The sequence below is a fragment of the Labrus bergylta genome, chromosome 7, assembly GCF_963930695.1.
Source record: "Labrus bergylta chromosome 7, fLabBer1.1, whole genome shotgun sequence".
NCBI classification, from domain to species: domain Eukaryota; kingdom Metazoa; phylum Chordata; class Actinopteri; order Labriformes; family Labridae; genus Labrus; species Labrus bergylta.
In genome coordinates, this window is record NC_089201.1 from 2851937 (window position 1) to 2867145 (window position 15209).

Genomic DNA, 15209 nt, shown 5'->3' on the forward strand with positions numbered 1-15209 from the left:
TAGGCAATATAATTAACCTGGCTCTTTGATGCTTCCCACCTGTTGTGGTATATGATTTGAGAACTTTTAGTCACAACACTTTTATTACAATATATTATATTACAACAATATAATTAACCTGGCTCTTTGATGCTTCCCACCTGTTGTGGTATATGGTTTGAGAACTTTTAGTCACAACACTTTTTCCCCATTTGACATTAACACACATTCTTGATAGTCCAGTAGTCAGTAGTCTGAATACTTATTTATACTGTTGGGGTTGTATCAAGTCAACTTTGGTTATATTCTTTAATAATTATATTTAATTATTAATAATATAAATAAAATATCATTAAACTATGTTTAATCTCGTTTTGGGGCACCAACCTGTAATCGGGTAAATATAACCAAAATATCACTCAAATCAGTCTCAAATTAGTTACTTAATTACTAATATTATTAATAATTGATAACTACATTTAATAAATTGAAGGCGTGAAATCCGTACACAACAACTTCGCACTCAGCTTATATCACAATGCAAATACACCAGTGGGGGGGGGGGAGATTGCTTCGTCCCACGTGGTTGCCCTTCCGATGGCGCACACCTAACAAAGACCTAAATGTGGCCTTAATGTCTAAAAGAGACCGCGTTCGGCCCTACACAATCTGTGTCTCTGAGGCGTCTGGATGGCCGCTAGTGAATAGATCTCTGTGTGTGTGGGTGTGTGTGTGGCCTATGTGCGTAATGGCGCGGTGGTGGAGTTAGTCTCCAGATGTACGTTTACACGGGTTCGTAGAGGGGGAAATAAAAGAGGATAAAAGAGAATAAAAGAGAAATGCGTGCCTGGAGAGGCCGGATCACAGTACGACTCCCGCGCCACAACTCGGAGTAATTCCCTTCATCCACAGAAACAAACCAATAGCCGAATTCAAGTTAATACAGCTTACACTGGCCTTTCTGATCAGAAGAGTAATACCCGGTTATAACGCTGTTACGCTAAACACATATAGGACGCAGCGGTCCGAAACAACAACAAGAGTTTTAAACAGTTAAAACTCAGGACGCAGCGGTCCAACAAAGATAAAAATTACAGTTTCTGCTTCAATTAACAATTGTTAAAAACACTCTCTAAAGCTAATCCTGCCCAGACCTAATTAAGCCTCACTTGTGAATCGTTTTGCCCGCGATTAGTGAAAGGGAAAGAGTCCGGCTATAAAACAGATCTTCTGTCCGTCCTGGTGCAGAGGCGTCTGATGGCGGCAAGGGTCCCTTACGGCAAGAGTGGCTTTGTTGGTTCTCCGTCGAGTGGAAAGGTGTCCGTTGATGTCCTTTCGTTGCAGGACGGAATAAGACCGTTATCTTTCTGATAATCTGTTATAGTCTGACGCTCTCCGAGAAACTGAGATGCGTTCACTGGACAATCCGAGCTCGGAGTTACCTGCGCGCCAAAACTTAAACAAAGGAAGATTGTTGCAGAAAACAGGAGGTGAGCTTGGGTCTCCGAGCACTTGAAGTCAGCTCGTGGAAAGAGAGAGAACAATGGAAGTCTTGGAGCTTTGTAGCCTGGCCTGCTCCATGGGGGGGTCTACCTCAGGTCTCCCCTGAGGAGAGAGAGGTTCCGGTCCCCCCTTACTTCACGCGTAGGTGTGAAGTACCGCAGGGGATTCTGGGATTAAGAGTCCTTTTAGGCCTCTTTGTGATCTCAGTGAATAACTCAAATGAGGTTTTTACAGAGGTGCAGGCCCAAGTTCAATTCAATTTCATGGCAATGTTCTGGCAGGCCGTCAACCAACGATCTTGAGGAGCCTAAGAGAGCTCAAGAGCTCTCAGGAAAGTAGGTGGTTAGTGACTGAGATTTACAGATAGATACATGCAGTAATATGATGTACTGTATGCACAGAGAGAGAGAGAGAGAGAGAGAGAGAGAGAGAAAGGAGCTCAAGGTGCCAATTCCCCCGGTAGTCTATGCCTATAGCAGCATAACTAAGAGCTGGTCTACACCAGCACTAACTATAAGATTTATCAAAAAGGAACGTTTTAAGTCTATTCTTAAAAATACAGACTGTGTCTGCCTCCCGGACCCCGGCTGGAAGACGATTCCAGAGGAGAGGAGCCCGATAACTGAAGGCTTTACCCCCCATGGTACACTTAGAGACTGTAGGTACCACCAGCAGGCCTGCACTCCAGGACCGCAACGCTCTCGAGGGACAATACGGCACTAGCTCCTTAAGATAAGATGGTGCCTGGCCATTTAGAGCTTTGTAGGTGAGAAGAAGGATCTTGAATTCTATTCTAGACTGTATAGGGAGCCAGTGCAGAGAAGCCAGGACAGGAGTGATATGGTCCGATTTCCTGGTTCTGGTCAGTACACGAGCTGCAGCGTTCTGGACCAGTTGAAGAGTCTTTAGAGACTTGCCAGAGCACCCTGACAAAAGAGAGTTACGATAATCCAGTCTGGAGGTAACAAATGCATGAACTAGTTTTTCTGCATCATTTTGCGACAGGATATTCCTGATCTTGGATATATTACAAAGGTGAAAATAGGCTGTTCTTGAAACTTGTCTGATGTGAGAGCTAAAAGTCCTAGATTCCTAACAGTGGTGCTAGATGTCAGGCTGATGTCACTAAGGACAGTCAAATCACTAGAAAAAGTCTCTCTGAGGTTCTTAGGGCCTAGCACAATAACTTCAGTCTTGTCTGAGTTAAGTAGCAAAAGATTTCTGGTCATCCAGGTCCTAACGTCCTTAAGGCACGTTTCTAGCTGACATAACTGACTGGTGCCATCGGGCTTCATTGATACATAAAGCTGAGTATCATCTGCATAACAATGAAACTGTATGGAGTGTTTCCTCATAATATTTCCCAGAGGAAGCATATATAATGTAAAGAGAATTGGTCCAAGCACTGAACCTTGTGGGACTCCATGGCAAACTTTAGTGTGCATAGAGGACTCATCATTAACATGTACAAACTGAGATCGGTCTGATAAGTAGGATTCAAACCAACTTAAAGCAGTCCCTGTAATTCCAAGCAAATGCTCCAGTCTGTACAACAGGATCCGATGGTCAATGGTGTCAAAGGCAGCACTAAGATCTAACAAGACGAGAACAGACAGAAGTCCCCTGTCTAAAGCTAGAAGTAGATCGTTTGTAACTCTAGTAGCTAGTAACTAGTGCAGTCTCAGTGCTATGGTGGACTCTAAATCCTGACTGAAACTCCTCAAATAAACTGTTGTCATGGAGAAAGTCACACAGCTGTTTAGCAACCACCTTCTCCAGGATTTTCGAGAAAAAAGGAAGGTTGGATATAGGCCTGTAGTTAGACAGAGTTCCTGAATCTAGAGTAGGTTTTTTAAGTAGAGGTTTGATTACCGCTACTTTAAATGCCTGGGGTACATAGCCTGCCAGTAAAGACGAATTGATCATAACTAATATAGAGTTGCTAACTAAGGGAAAAACTTCCTTAAACAGCTTGGTTGGGATTGGGTCCAAAAGACAGGTTGACGGTTTCAACGCAGAAAAAATGGAATATAGCTCAAGTCCCAAGTCCCAGGCCCAAGTCCATTGTTTGACTGTCCTAAGCCTGCATGGCCCAACAATACAAACCTCTGGATAGGGAGCAACTGAGCAAAAAAATTGCCTACAATACTGGCAATAAAAGTTTTACTAACCACTTCGACAAATCGTCCATTGACGTTTCTTTGACGCTTTGATATATGTTGGAGTCAGAGTGACTGCAGGATTTGGCTTTTGTTTTTTTGAATGGTATTAATGGTTGAAATCTTTTGTGAGAATGGCTTGTTTTATTCTTGATTTTAAAAAATGTCACATAAACATAAACCTCGAAACCTACTTGATTTCATAAAAAGTATTTTAATATAAGCAAACTATCGATTGCCCTCATGTGATGGCGAATAAGATGTCAAGTCAGGTACCACATTTTTTCTCCAGTTTCCGAGTTGTTGTTCTAACTTGAGTAGGCATTCATTTGCATTTTCCTACTCGGAAACTCATTTTTCCGATGTGTCAGATACCAAATGATTGCAGGATTAGAGCTATTTGTGTTAAATCATTTATAATGAAGGCAGCCTGAGGGGTAAGTGTATCATGATTTGAAGAAAAGTAAGTGCACACTTTTCATGTTTTGTTGGTCAAGTTTAGCCAGCAGATTTGTATTCATTGTTCATGAGACTGCAATTCTTATCATTTTAAACCATATATCTACACTTTATATTAATTTGTTTGATACACTTCTTCCCTTGGCATTTTTGCTTGTACCAGTATTCCTTCATGAATATTAGAATAGCAACCCTGCCACAGACCATTACACTAATCAAAAACACTCTGATTTTTTTCTTTTTAATTATAATTGTCAAGTTACTTTAGTAAGACGGGAGCCCGTTGATAATTGGGACTCCTGAGTCTGATGAACTGCCACCAGCTGTACTGGGTTTAGCTTGGTGCCTTGATTGCATCCTGCATAGAGACATGAAAAAAAAGACATCCTGTTGCTTTAGAAAAGGCATAAGGAAATTATATAAGGTTACAAAGTCTTATGGGCTTTTATGATAATGATAATGATCAAAGAGAGGCAGCAGTTTTTGTCAGTAGAAGAAGGTTCCTGGAGACAGAGCCTCTCTGTGTGAAGTTTGCATGTTCTCCCCGTGCATGTGTGGGTTCCCTCCGGGTACTCCAGCTTTCTCCCAAAGTCCAAAAACTTGCTTATTGGGTTAAATTGTTGACTTTAAATTGTCTGTAGGTGTGACTGTGAGTGTGACTGGTTGTTTTTGTTCTGCCCTGTGATTGACTGGCGAGGCAGTACCTTGCTTCTGACCTAATGACAGCTGGGATCAGATCCAGACCCCCACGACCAGGGAATAAGTGGTATAGATAATTAGTGGATGGATGGAAATACAGGCATAATACAATCAAAAGAGAATAGTGAAGCAAGCTACACGTTCTCTTTCTGTGCCGGCTGATAACAGAAGTCTTGCACTGTGTCAGGACCAACACACTCACTGTATTTTATCTCAGCTGCTTTCCATCCGTCCCAGCTGCCTTCCTTCCGTCCCAGCTGGTGCCCTATGCAGAGCTTCACACACGAGGGCCAGCTGTGTTCTACCTGCTCCATTTCACAAATCTGGGCAACACAACTTGTTGTGATTTGTTAGGATAACCTAGTTACAAACAGATAATTAAAAAAAAACCCATCAAAATCATTTATAAGGAAACTAAGAATTCAAGGAGGAATGGAGGTCAGAATGCTAAAAAGAAATGGCTAGGTGAGGAAGACTTGCATGGGATTCTTAAGGAAGCTAACTCTGGGTGTTGGGTGGTTGAGATTAACAGTGATGTCAGGAAACAGGATACCATGCCTTCCTTTGTCTTCTTTTAAAATGCAGAGGCAAGGCTAAGGTTACTTCCGGATTTCTGGTTGGGTCCTCAAACACTTCTTTGAAGGCGAGATGACTTTTGGCTAGCAGACAAGGAGACCAGTGTAGTGCTCAGTCTCTCCAGGATATAATGATACACTCAGAGTAACATTGAAAGACTGCAGTGTGCACAAGGCTGTGTAGCTTGTTAGTTAGCTAACACGAAATGTAGGCTACTTATAAACTTGTTTTGCCGCAGTAAATGTCATCAATATATTCACATAACACTTATATATAAGTGTTATGTGAATATATTATGTGTGTGTATATATATATATATATATATATATATATATATATATATATACACACCCAGATATTACAACACCTGTATTAACAGTATAAACACTAAAACAACAACAAAAAATACATTTCTTGTGATGTCTATACATGTTTGCCTTTGTCTTGATGTAGGTGGCTCCCCTTGGCATATCTGTACACAGTATACAGTGTGGCTGGGATATCACTGGAAAGTAACAAATATATATACACACGCATATATGTAAATATCCAAATTATTAAAGTCACCGTCACACCAACAGATTGTCATATGTTAATCAAAGTACAGCTAGAGAAGGTCACTGTCAATTAAAACTGAAACCCCTATAGACACCTAGAATTATCACATCTTTAGGACAAGTTAACATGTTATAAAAGTTCACAGAAGAGCTAAACAATCATTCAATATGTCTTCACTCAAATTTCCCTTTTTCCTCAACTTTTAAACTTTAGTTAAACTAATTCAAGTTAATTGATTGACTTATTATTTCAAATATGGATATGGATATGTGGAATAGAACTGAACTACTCTTCATTAAGATTAAGATTTACTTTATTGATCCTGACGCCCGAATTTCCCCTCTGGGGATCAATAAAGTATTATCCTATCCTATCCTATTCTATCCCGCAAGGGGAAATTCTGTTTTTACACTCTGTAAGTCATGCAAAACACACATAGGCTGAAATATACACACATGCACAAACAGGATCCTATGGACATGCACTAATAGAGAGATGCCAGAGTGACGGAGCTCCTGAGGTGGGAAGCGGGTTTGGTGCCTTGCTCAAGGGCTTTTTGTAAAGTGTCTCGAGATAACACTTGTTATGAATTTGCTATAAAAATAAAGATTGATTGATGATCAGTTATTGCTCAGACACAACATACAGAGTCATTTTAATCCATCCATCAAAGCTTTTATGACAACAAACAAGGAGAGACCCAAAGATGAAACTCCAGTTAGAAAAAAAATAATATACTGTATATACTCACACATATTTAAATGTCCCCCTTTTTTATGGGATGTCCAAGGCACATAATACACAAATCAAGAAATTTCAATAGAGCAGTCTACTGACTATGATATGTGATTAATATGTGATTTATTAAAAAAATGAAAGAGTGTGTGATTGTGTCTCTTATTGTGGTAACTTGATAATCTGGAGTAATGTTTTTTTGTCTCTATTTTTTTCGCAGACATTAAAGATCTGTATTATAGCATTTGAAAAAAAGTTATTTGAAAATCTTTGTTCACACTGTAAGTGCGTTCTGTCCTCTGCTCTGTAGATGTATCTGTGAGCCTGTTGTCCTTGCTGGTGACCACCTGTGGTCTGGCTCTCTTCAGCGTCTCAGTCTTTGTGTCATGGAAGTTGTGCTGGGTGCCACTGAGTGGCCGCTTTCTCCCAGATGTCCTCAAGGGGGCTCACTTCCTGGGAGGAGACCAACAACCAGTCCTAACAGAGGTATCTTTAATGCATTAGAATTTTGAGAGAGGAATCTGAAACAGATATGTGTTGAAATTGTAAAAAAAGTGTAATCAGCCACGTAACGCAAACATGTGAGGCCCCCCCCTGCAGCCTGTCCTCCAGTCCACAGATGAGCCTTCCAAGGATACAAACCTCCAGAGTCAGTTAATGTGAGAGAGATCTTACATTTCCTGTAACACAGTACAGATGGTTTGTACTGTCGGCTGTTAACGAGTGGATCAATGGAGCCTTGGCTGAATGGGTCTTTTCCAATATTGATGAAATGCAACATCAATATTCCCACAAGTTGTATTGTCTTTTATATGAGTAAAAAGAAGTGAAATAAAGTTTAAAAATAAACAAAAACAAAAAAAATAACCAAGACCAATGAAAGGGGGCCAGAGCTGCTGTAACAAGCTGACATCCATGTCTGATGTCACGGTGCGCCAATTTCCGATGGAACAATTTGTTTTTTGAGGGCATGTCACAGGCAAACTTTCTGTAAATAGATTTGGTTTGCAGAAGCAGCTTAGCACTAGAACACCACAGCCTGTTGCCAATTGAGGTGTATACATGCAGTGGTATATCAACCTCAAACCTCATTATCAACGTGTGTTAGTTAGATTTCAAGAAATCTGAGTAAGCATAAATTTTTAGTAAGACTAATGCAATAAAATTGTTTTTATCCGTTTTCTTATTACAATTTTTTAAGATCTGCAATTTAATTTTTAGTTGCAAAGTTTTGCATTTTCACTGTAGGTTTCACTTACACCCTAAACACCAATGTCTGATGTGCAGGTGGATGGAGATGAAAGGGAGTACAGTGAAGATGGTTGTGTGAAGGAGCCCATTGGGCCACCCCCATCTATTGCTGTACCAGAGTCGGCCCTGAAGATTAGCCACACATCGCCTGATATCCCGCTGGAGGCTCAGGCCAAGTTGGAGATAAACCAGAGCCACACTCTGGCCAGGGACAGGGTTCAAAGGCAAATTACTGAGCCCACCTCCTCTGTACGGTCAGTAAAGATATCCTCACAACTACCGTCATGCTTTTGTGTAGCAGGTCAAACATCAATTAAAACAGAAATATAGAAATTATATTCAATTAGAACTCTAAATTTAGAGTTCCTTTACCACAGTTTGGACCACATACGTATTAAGATTATGGTCAGTAAAAATGATTTGAATAAACTTGTATCTCCAAATTCTACTTTTTGGCAGGCACAACTCCCTTCGTCGTCAGTTGAACTTGTCGAATCCAGACTTCAATCCTGCTCAGTTCCAGCGTCAGGAGTCTCTCTCTGGTTTGGGCAGAATCAAACCAGAACTCTACAAGCAGCGCTCTGTGGATGCTGAAGACGGTCATCACTCTGACAGCTGTGGGCGTCTGCACTTTGTCCTGAAGTTTGACTTTGACTTGGAACAACTGATAGTGAAAATCCACAAGGCCCAGGACCTCCCAGCCAAGGACTTTACAGGAACCTCAGATCCATATGTTAAGATCTACTTGTTGCCAGACCGCAAAAATAAACACCAGACAAAGGTGCACCGCAAGACACTCCACCCAGTGTTTGATGAGGTGTTTCTCTTTCCTGTGGAGTATGCTGAGCTGTCTAGCCGCAAACTGCATTTTAGCATATATGACTTTGACAGGTTCTCTCGCCATGATTTGATTGGCCAAGTGGTGGTGGACAACTTCCTGGATCTTGCCGACTTTCCCCGGGAGACAAAACTGTGCCGGGATATACAGTATGTAACCTTGGTGAGTTACTCATATTCCCTTAAATTCTATCCCAACCCATCTGTGTCTTGTTCTCATTAACCACACTGATATACGTTTTTTTTTTATTGAGCTATAATTTTCCTTGTCCATTGATAACCCCTCTCCAGCACCCCTTCCCTCCAATAAAAAAGGAGAAATAAACTAACTAACCCTATTACAACAACAATGGAGTTAGAGAAGAATTTTGGTTGACTTGTTTCTCATTGACCCGCCAAGTGGAACTCATCTGAGGTTTCAGGAAGCAGAGACATAGAAATATACTTAGACACAGTTAATTTTTAATGAAAGCAGTGGGAAACACTTGGGGATAGTGACCCAGATCTACACTGACATTAGACCAGGATTGGTATGACAGAGATACAGCGACATCGTCTGTATGACATTATTCACTTGGATAAATCTACAGTGTTGGAACACTGTGTATCTCAGTAAATAAGTAAGATTCCCTGCCAGGGAATCCTCTTGGTATACCTGTCTTTTCAAGTGGAGATTGCAGTCAGATAGGTCTCAGTATGTGAAAGAAAGTGTTCTTTTTCTTTTATGGGCAAACAGTTGCATTTGACTGTATAAAGTGGAGATAAACATGATCAAATATGTTATATGTGTGATATAAGAGCAGATTAACTATTGAATTCAATATGTTTATGTTAAATGTCATAAGCTATGTTCAAGATACATTACTCAATGAACAACATATTTTTGAAAAAATCTCACACAGCAGTTCTTCAACCATGTTTTTCCAGACATTGATGTCACGAAAGCTTCAATTTTAATTAATTCAGATGTCTACATAGGCTGCATTGAAGGTGCTATTGTATTGAAGCGTCCAATCTCTTTCTTTATAATGTGTATATGGTACATTTTATAACCTCAGTGGCAAAAGGTTTGAGTTTAAAAGTGTGGCAAAAATCGTAGTAAATGCAAATAGTTGACATTGTTTTCCACAATCAGGTTTCTAATTTATAGAGTTGTTGGAATATGCAAGTAATAGAGAGCTGGAGCTAAAATAGATTAAACAACATAAAAACATCATACTGTAGTCATTTTCACATATTATATTATACATGTTTCATGTTGGTGCTTTTTATTAGTAAATCTGGATGCTTGGTTGGAAAAGCATAATGTTCTGAAGAAAATATGAACAGTGGCACTTTCATTGCTTATAACATAGACTGATATATATCATACTATATTACATCGGATTATGTAAAAAAAAATCTGTCCACATAAACTGAGGATATAATATTGCACCTAACTACTTCACTCATTTAGATAACCAGTGTCAGAAATAAAACATCTGAAATAGCCTCTTAGTTGTCAAGATTAAAGAAAACGTCTGAGCTGTCCTCATCTTGGAAAGAACTACAAACTGATGACAAAAGTGCATACTGTGACATAAGACTAGAAGTAACCAGTGTGGAAAAAGATCTCTCTGTTCCACTTATTTTTCATATTCTTCACTTGTCTAGAGGACTGTAACTTAAAGTTGGCTCTTCATCCAACATTTACCTTTCTATAAATTGGTAAATGTGTCTATGGATGTTGTATCCTTTGTTCAGGTGTGTCATTTGACTTTAGCTAAGAGAGCCCTTAAAATGTTTCAAAGCAATAGAAATCTGTTTCAGGAGCTCACATGGTGCCTGTTCTTTTAGAGACTTTGCAGCATACAACAACAACAACACAGCTTCTTTTCATCATGTAGCAAAGTTCAAAAACAGAATATTATGGTTTGCCTCTTAATACACACACACACACACACACACACACACACACACACACACACACAATGCATGCAAAGAAAGGGAGACTTGTTGTTTGCTTAGAATTACTGTTCCAACACCTTCCACACTTACCAGCTAAATAAGGTCAGTGTAAATGGGTTAGAACCTCCTCTGAGATACCCAGCTTGTGATCTATTGCCATCCTGTCTCCTGAGGTAACATCTCTTGAGTACACTCACTAAATATAATCTTTAATTAATCATCAATTTACCCAACACAAACTGAAATCAGCAATGCAAACTACTGGACATGTTATTCCTTTTCCTCAGGCAGCTTGTGGATGTATTCTTTTAGAAGAGGGAGAATACACTCACATTAGGCAGTCTTAGTTTCAGTTGGGTTTTAACTTTTGTTCTGGCATTGTACCAAAACTTCACTCAGTATTCCTAAAAATTCAAACCTCCTCATCTGTATCCTTACCCCCATTGTCACACACGTACATTTTCTATGGATGTATCAAATAATAAAATAAATGAGGTATTTAGTTGATGATTAAATAAACTTAAAGGAAATGGAGGGTGGGGTTATCACTATGTATCAAGTTGTGTGTCACAAACAAGTTGCATTATGTCCCCTTGAACCCTTTGCTTTTGCTTCTCTAAAACCCTAAATACTGCATAATGCATGTCCAAATACATCAGATTATTAACTTATTATTTACCAATGTAGATCTAATCATGCTAGCACTGTTATGCTAACAGTGATAAAGACCAACACGTTTTTTTTGTACTGGACTGCAGGCATATAATATGTGCCAAATAATAACTGAACAATAAGTGTTGTTATCATTTTAGTCCCAGTTCTATTCAAACTAGTTCTTCTGTAAGTGAGGTCTTAAAATAGCCTATTAAAAAATAAAATAATAATAAAAGTGTTATATATCTTTCTTTTACCATTCCATAAAAAAACTAGGCTACCTCTCTTGGGATTATAAGGGGGGGACAGGGTGTGTGTGTGTGTGTGTGTGTGTGTGGGGGGGGGGGGGGGGGGGGGGGGTCAAGTCTCCAGTCTGTGTGCATTAATCATAACTACTGGTACAGAGTGAGCCTCAAACACTCACAGCCATATGTACTGTAATATACACATATGAGCTGCATGCTGGTAGATAAATCAATAAGCTGTTTCCTGTTGTGCATAACTAGGTGAACTGAGATTTTCCTAACATAAATAGTGTCTGAACTGGTTACTGTCTTGTCATTAGTTGTTAAGAGATTTAGAATTAGTACGGGCCTTTTGTCAATTTTAATAAGCTTCAATTCGAGGATTGCCATGGCAAGATTCTTTCTCTTTCCATGCTGAAACCATTACTCCCTATAGTGATGTACCACACACCAAGAGATAATGTAACCATACTTCAGAGTCCTTATGTTTCTCTGCCAGGGCAGGAATACAGCTTGACTCTGATCTTAATGCTCATGAAGCACCTATAGTTCCATTAAGAAATACAGTCTTTACACACTATTTGTTTGACTTAATGGAAGAATTGTTCAGGATGCCTTATTTCCTTGTTGGGCAAAAAATAATAACAGCAATGACAATAGTTTATCTTTAGGATCAAAGTGTAGCCCTGGGGAGGAGCCAAGCTGACGCTAACTCATAAAGTCAGCAATATAGACTTATTTATTAACTACATTAAATTCAATTATAGTTCAATTAAGTCTCGATTTTAGGATCACAAATGTTTCAAAACATATAAATATAGATAAGCGCCTCTTTGAAAACCCCTTTTCTTTCAGGGGGGTTTTTGTTATGCATTTTTTAGTAGTTGATGTGTATTTGAAATTGGATTTTACAGAAATGTCTTCTCAATATAAATACTTCATACTTGGAAAGTTGAATAGATGGAAAATATACAAATGTTAAAAGAAAGTGAGGGGCTTTTGGCCTTGGATGGCATTTTCAAGGTTAAAATGAACTAAAAACCCTTGTTTGGACAAGAAAAACAAATTATTGAGGTGGATATCTTAGATATTTTACTTAATTAAGTATTACTGAAAAGAGATAACCTGAGCTGGTTACCTAGTTATAAAAGTAGAACATGATTTGAATAAAAGGCAACAAAAACCTTATTTAAAGAATATGATTCGAAAGAATGACAGTACAAGTTGATAATAACTAATGTGTTTTTGTTCCTCTTTTTGTTTGACTCTAACCAATGTTCTTTTTCACTATTTGAATTTGAAACACAAGGTGCCCTAATGAAAGGGTAAGTGAAGACACCCCTGATCCAAATGAGCTCCTTTGTCCTACTGATGAGTTACATAACCTACCTTAACCGCATCATACCCACACATAAAACGTTTATATCTAATTATCCTATCACAGGCCATCACAGCCCAAACAGCATTGACAATTTCACCCAGGCTCTGTACATGCAAGCTCCAGGTCTTAAATCTCTATTGTTGGAACTTCAATAATAGTCCATGTAAAATTGAAGCAGCATAATTATTGTTAAAGTAGACTCACTACTGAGTCCTTATGTTATTATCACTGATAATTTGACTTTACATGCAGTCATTAATCATTATGATCATCTACTTACACGCATTATTTCCTGAGATGTTCACACTATCTAATAAGCCGATGGATAGTCCCTTCCTTTCCTAGCCCCTCTTTTTGCAGACATATTGTGTTTAATGATTATGGAGTATCAAGGGGAACCTGGTTGATTCAATTGGTTTTTGGTCATCTGTCATGTTGTCTGATGCTTGTTCCTTCTTTTCCTGCAGCTGAAGATCTTTTAGAGAAAGACAATGAAGATTGTTAAGACTGCAGACTGCAGCCACTGCAGGCCTAGTCAGTACTATTGACTGTGTTCAAGTCGGCCTTTAATTGGGTGTGTGTGTGTGTGTGTGTGTGTGTGCGTGTGTGTGCGTGTGTGTGTGCGTGTGCGTGTGCGTGTGCGTGTGCGTGTGCGTGTGCGAGTGAGTGTGTGTGTGTGTGTGTGTGTGCATGGGTTTGTGCATGTGTGTGCGTGTGCTTGTGCATGTGTGTGTGTGTGTGTGCGAGTGAGTGTGTGTGTGTGTGTGTGTGTGTGTGTGTGTGTGTGTGCGAGTGAGTGTGTGCGTGTGTGTGTGTGTGTGTGTGTGTGTGTGTGTGTGTGTGTGTGTGTGTGTGTGATTCACTAAAAGAGTTACCCTTTTCTTATTAATGACAAGTGGTACCATATAACAAGCACTTTCCCTTACAGGGAAATCTGATTGTCTTTGTCATTATTGTTAACTGAGACGGTAGTGGATCATGAAAAAGCAGTTTATTAACGATATAAAGTTTATTTGGTAACAAACCCTTATAACAATACTGTTGTTCTTGAAACTTCTTGGTAACTTTTATCTGTCACTATTGTTTACTCAGAGTAATGAAGGATTCTTGAGCCTATATAACCTGATTCTGTCAGGATAAATTCAGTCATAGAGTTGAGCCTTGGCAGTGATTTATTTACTTTCACCATGTTCAGTCAGCTAGATACACTGAACTGTTCATTGGCCTTTGTGTAACAAGATCTCCAATCTTAAAGTGAGCTGAACAAACTCTATGCGTGTTTAGTTGTTATCCTGCAGTCAAGTTAAAACATGAATAATATCCTTTTGTGAAATCTGCATTGATTCTGATTTATTCAGTGAGTTTAAATGAATAAGTCTGATGATCAGATGTTCTGTGGGTAAAGCAAGCATACTAGCCTGTACTTTTTTATTTTCACAAATTGTCGGTTTGTGGTTTTTCACTCACTTAAATTGAGCTTTGTTTCAACAATGAGAGGATGCAAACACCTGAGGTGTCTCTTATCAAAAATGAGAACCAGTGAATAATGTTGTAGAGCACTGCACTGACTTCAGGGACATTTAAAGTACCGTCACATTTCAATGAATAGCCCAGCTTTTATTTACTTCAGTCTATGAAGTTGTTTTAACTTTGTTTGGGACAGGTGTCAATATGAGACAGCCTTTAACTATTTTCAAACAAAAACATGCAGAACAAAGATAGGAAAGACTTTGTTTAATGTAGGGGCGGCTGTGGCTCAGTTGGTAGAGTTGTCATCTCTCAACCAGAAGGTTGACGATTTGACTCCCAGCTCCTGCAGGTGGAATATGGATGAGTTAATTCTGATGGTCACTTTACATAACAACCTCTACCATCAGTGTGTGTATGTGTAGGTCTGACATGCGGTGTAAAAACACTTTGAGTAGTCAGAAGGCTAGAAAAGACTTGATACCTTTGTCGACATTCTATATGAATGCAGTGGTGTTTAAAATGAGTAAATTGTTGAATTATAAGTTGTTAACAGGGATTCAGTCAAAGGCCCTGATAAAAATGTATGTAACTAACATCTAATTACAACATCAAGAACAGTCTTCAAAGTTTCTATTGTACAACACTGAAGCAGTCCTTCAGCAGCTACTCCTCTGAATACCTCAGAATCTCATTAGTATCACAAAAGCTTCAAACATTCACTGCGGCTCCGCTCTTATTGATACTATCAATCACCTA

General features: G+C 39.1%; 1 protein-coding gene across 1 annotated transcript in view; it reads left to right on the top strand.

Annotated features, from left to right (window-relative positions):
* Positions 1-15209, top strand: part of syt9b (synaptotagmin IXb) — a 38368-nt gene that overhangs the window by 9352 nt on the left and 13807 nt on the right. Inside the window, exons 2-4 of the mRNA XM_020645492.3 lie at positions 6979-7154; positions 7956-8173; positions 8379-8919. Of these exons, the coding sequence (XP_020501148.2) occupies positions 6979-7154; positions 7956-8173; positions 8379-8919 (935 nt within the window). The remainder of the gene's footprint in view (positions 1-6978; positions 7155-7955; positions 8174-8378; positions 8920-15209) is intronic.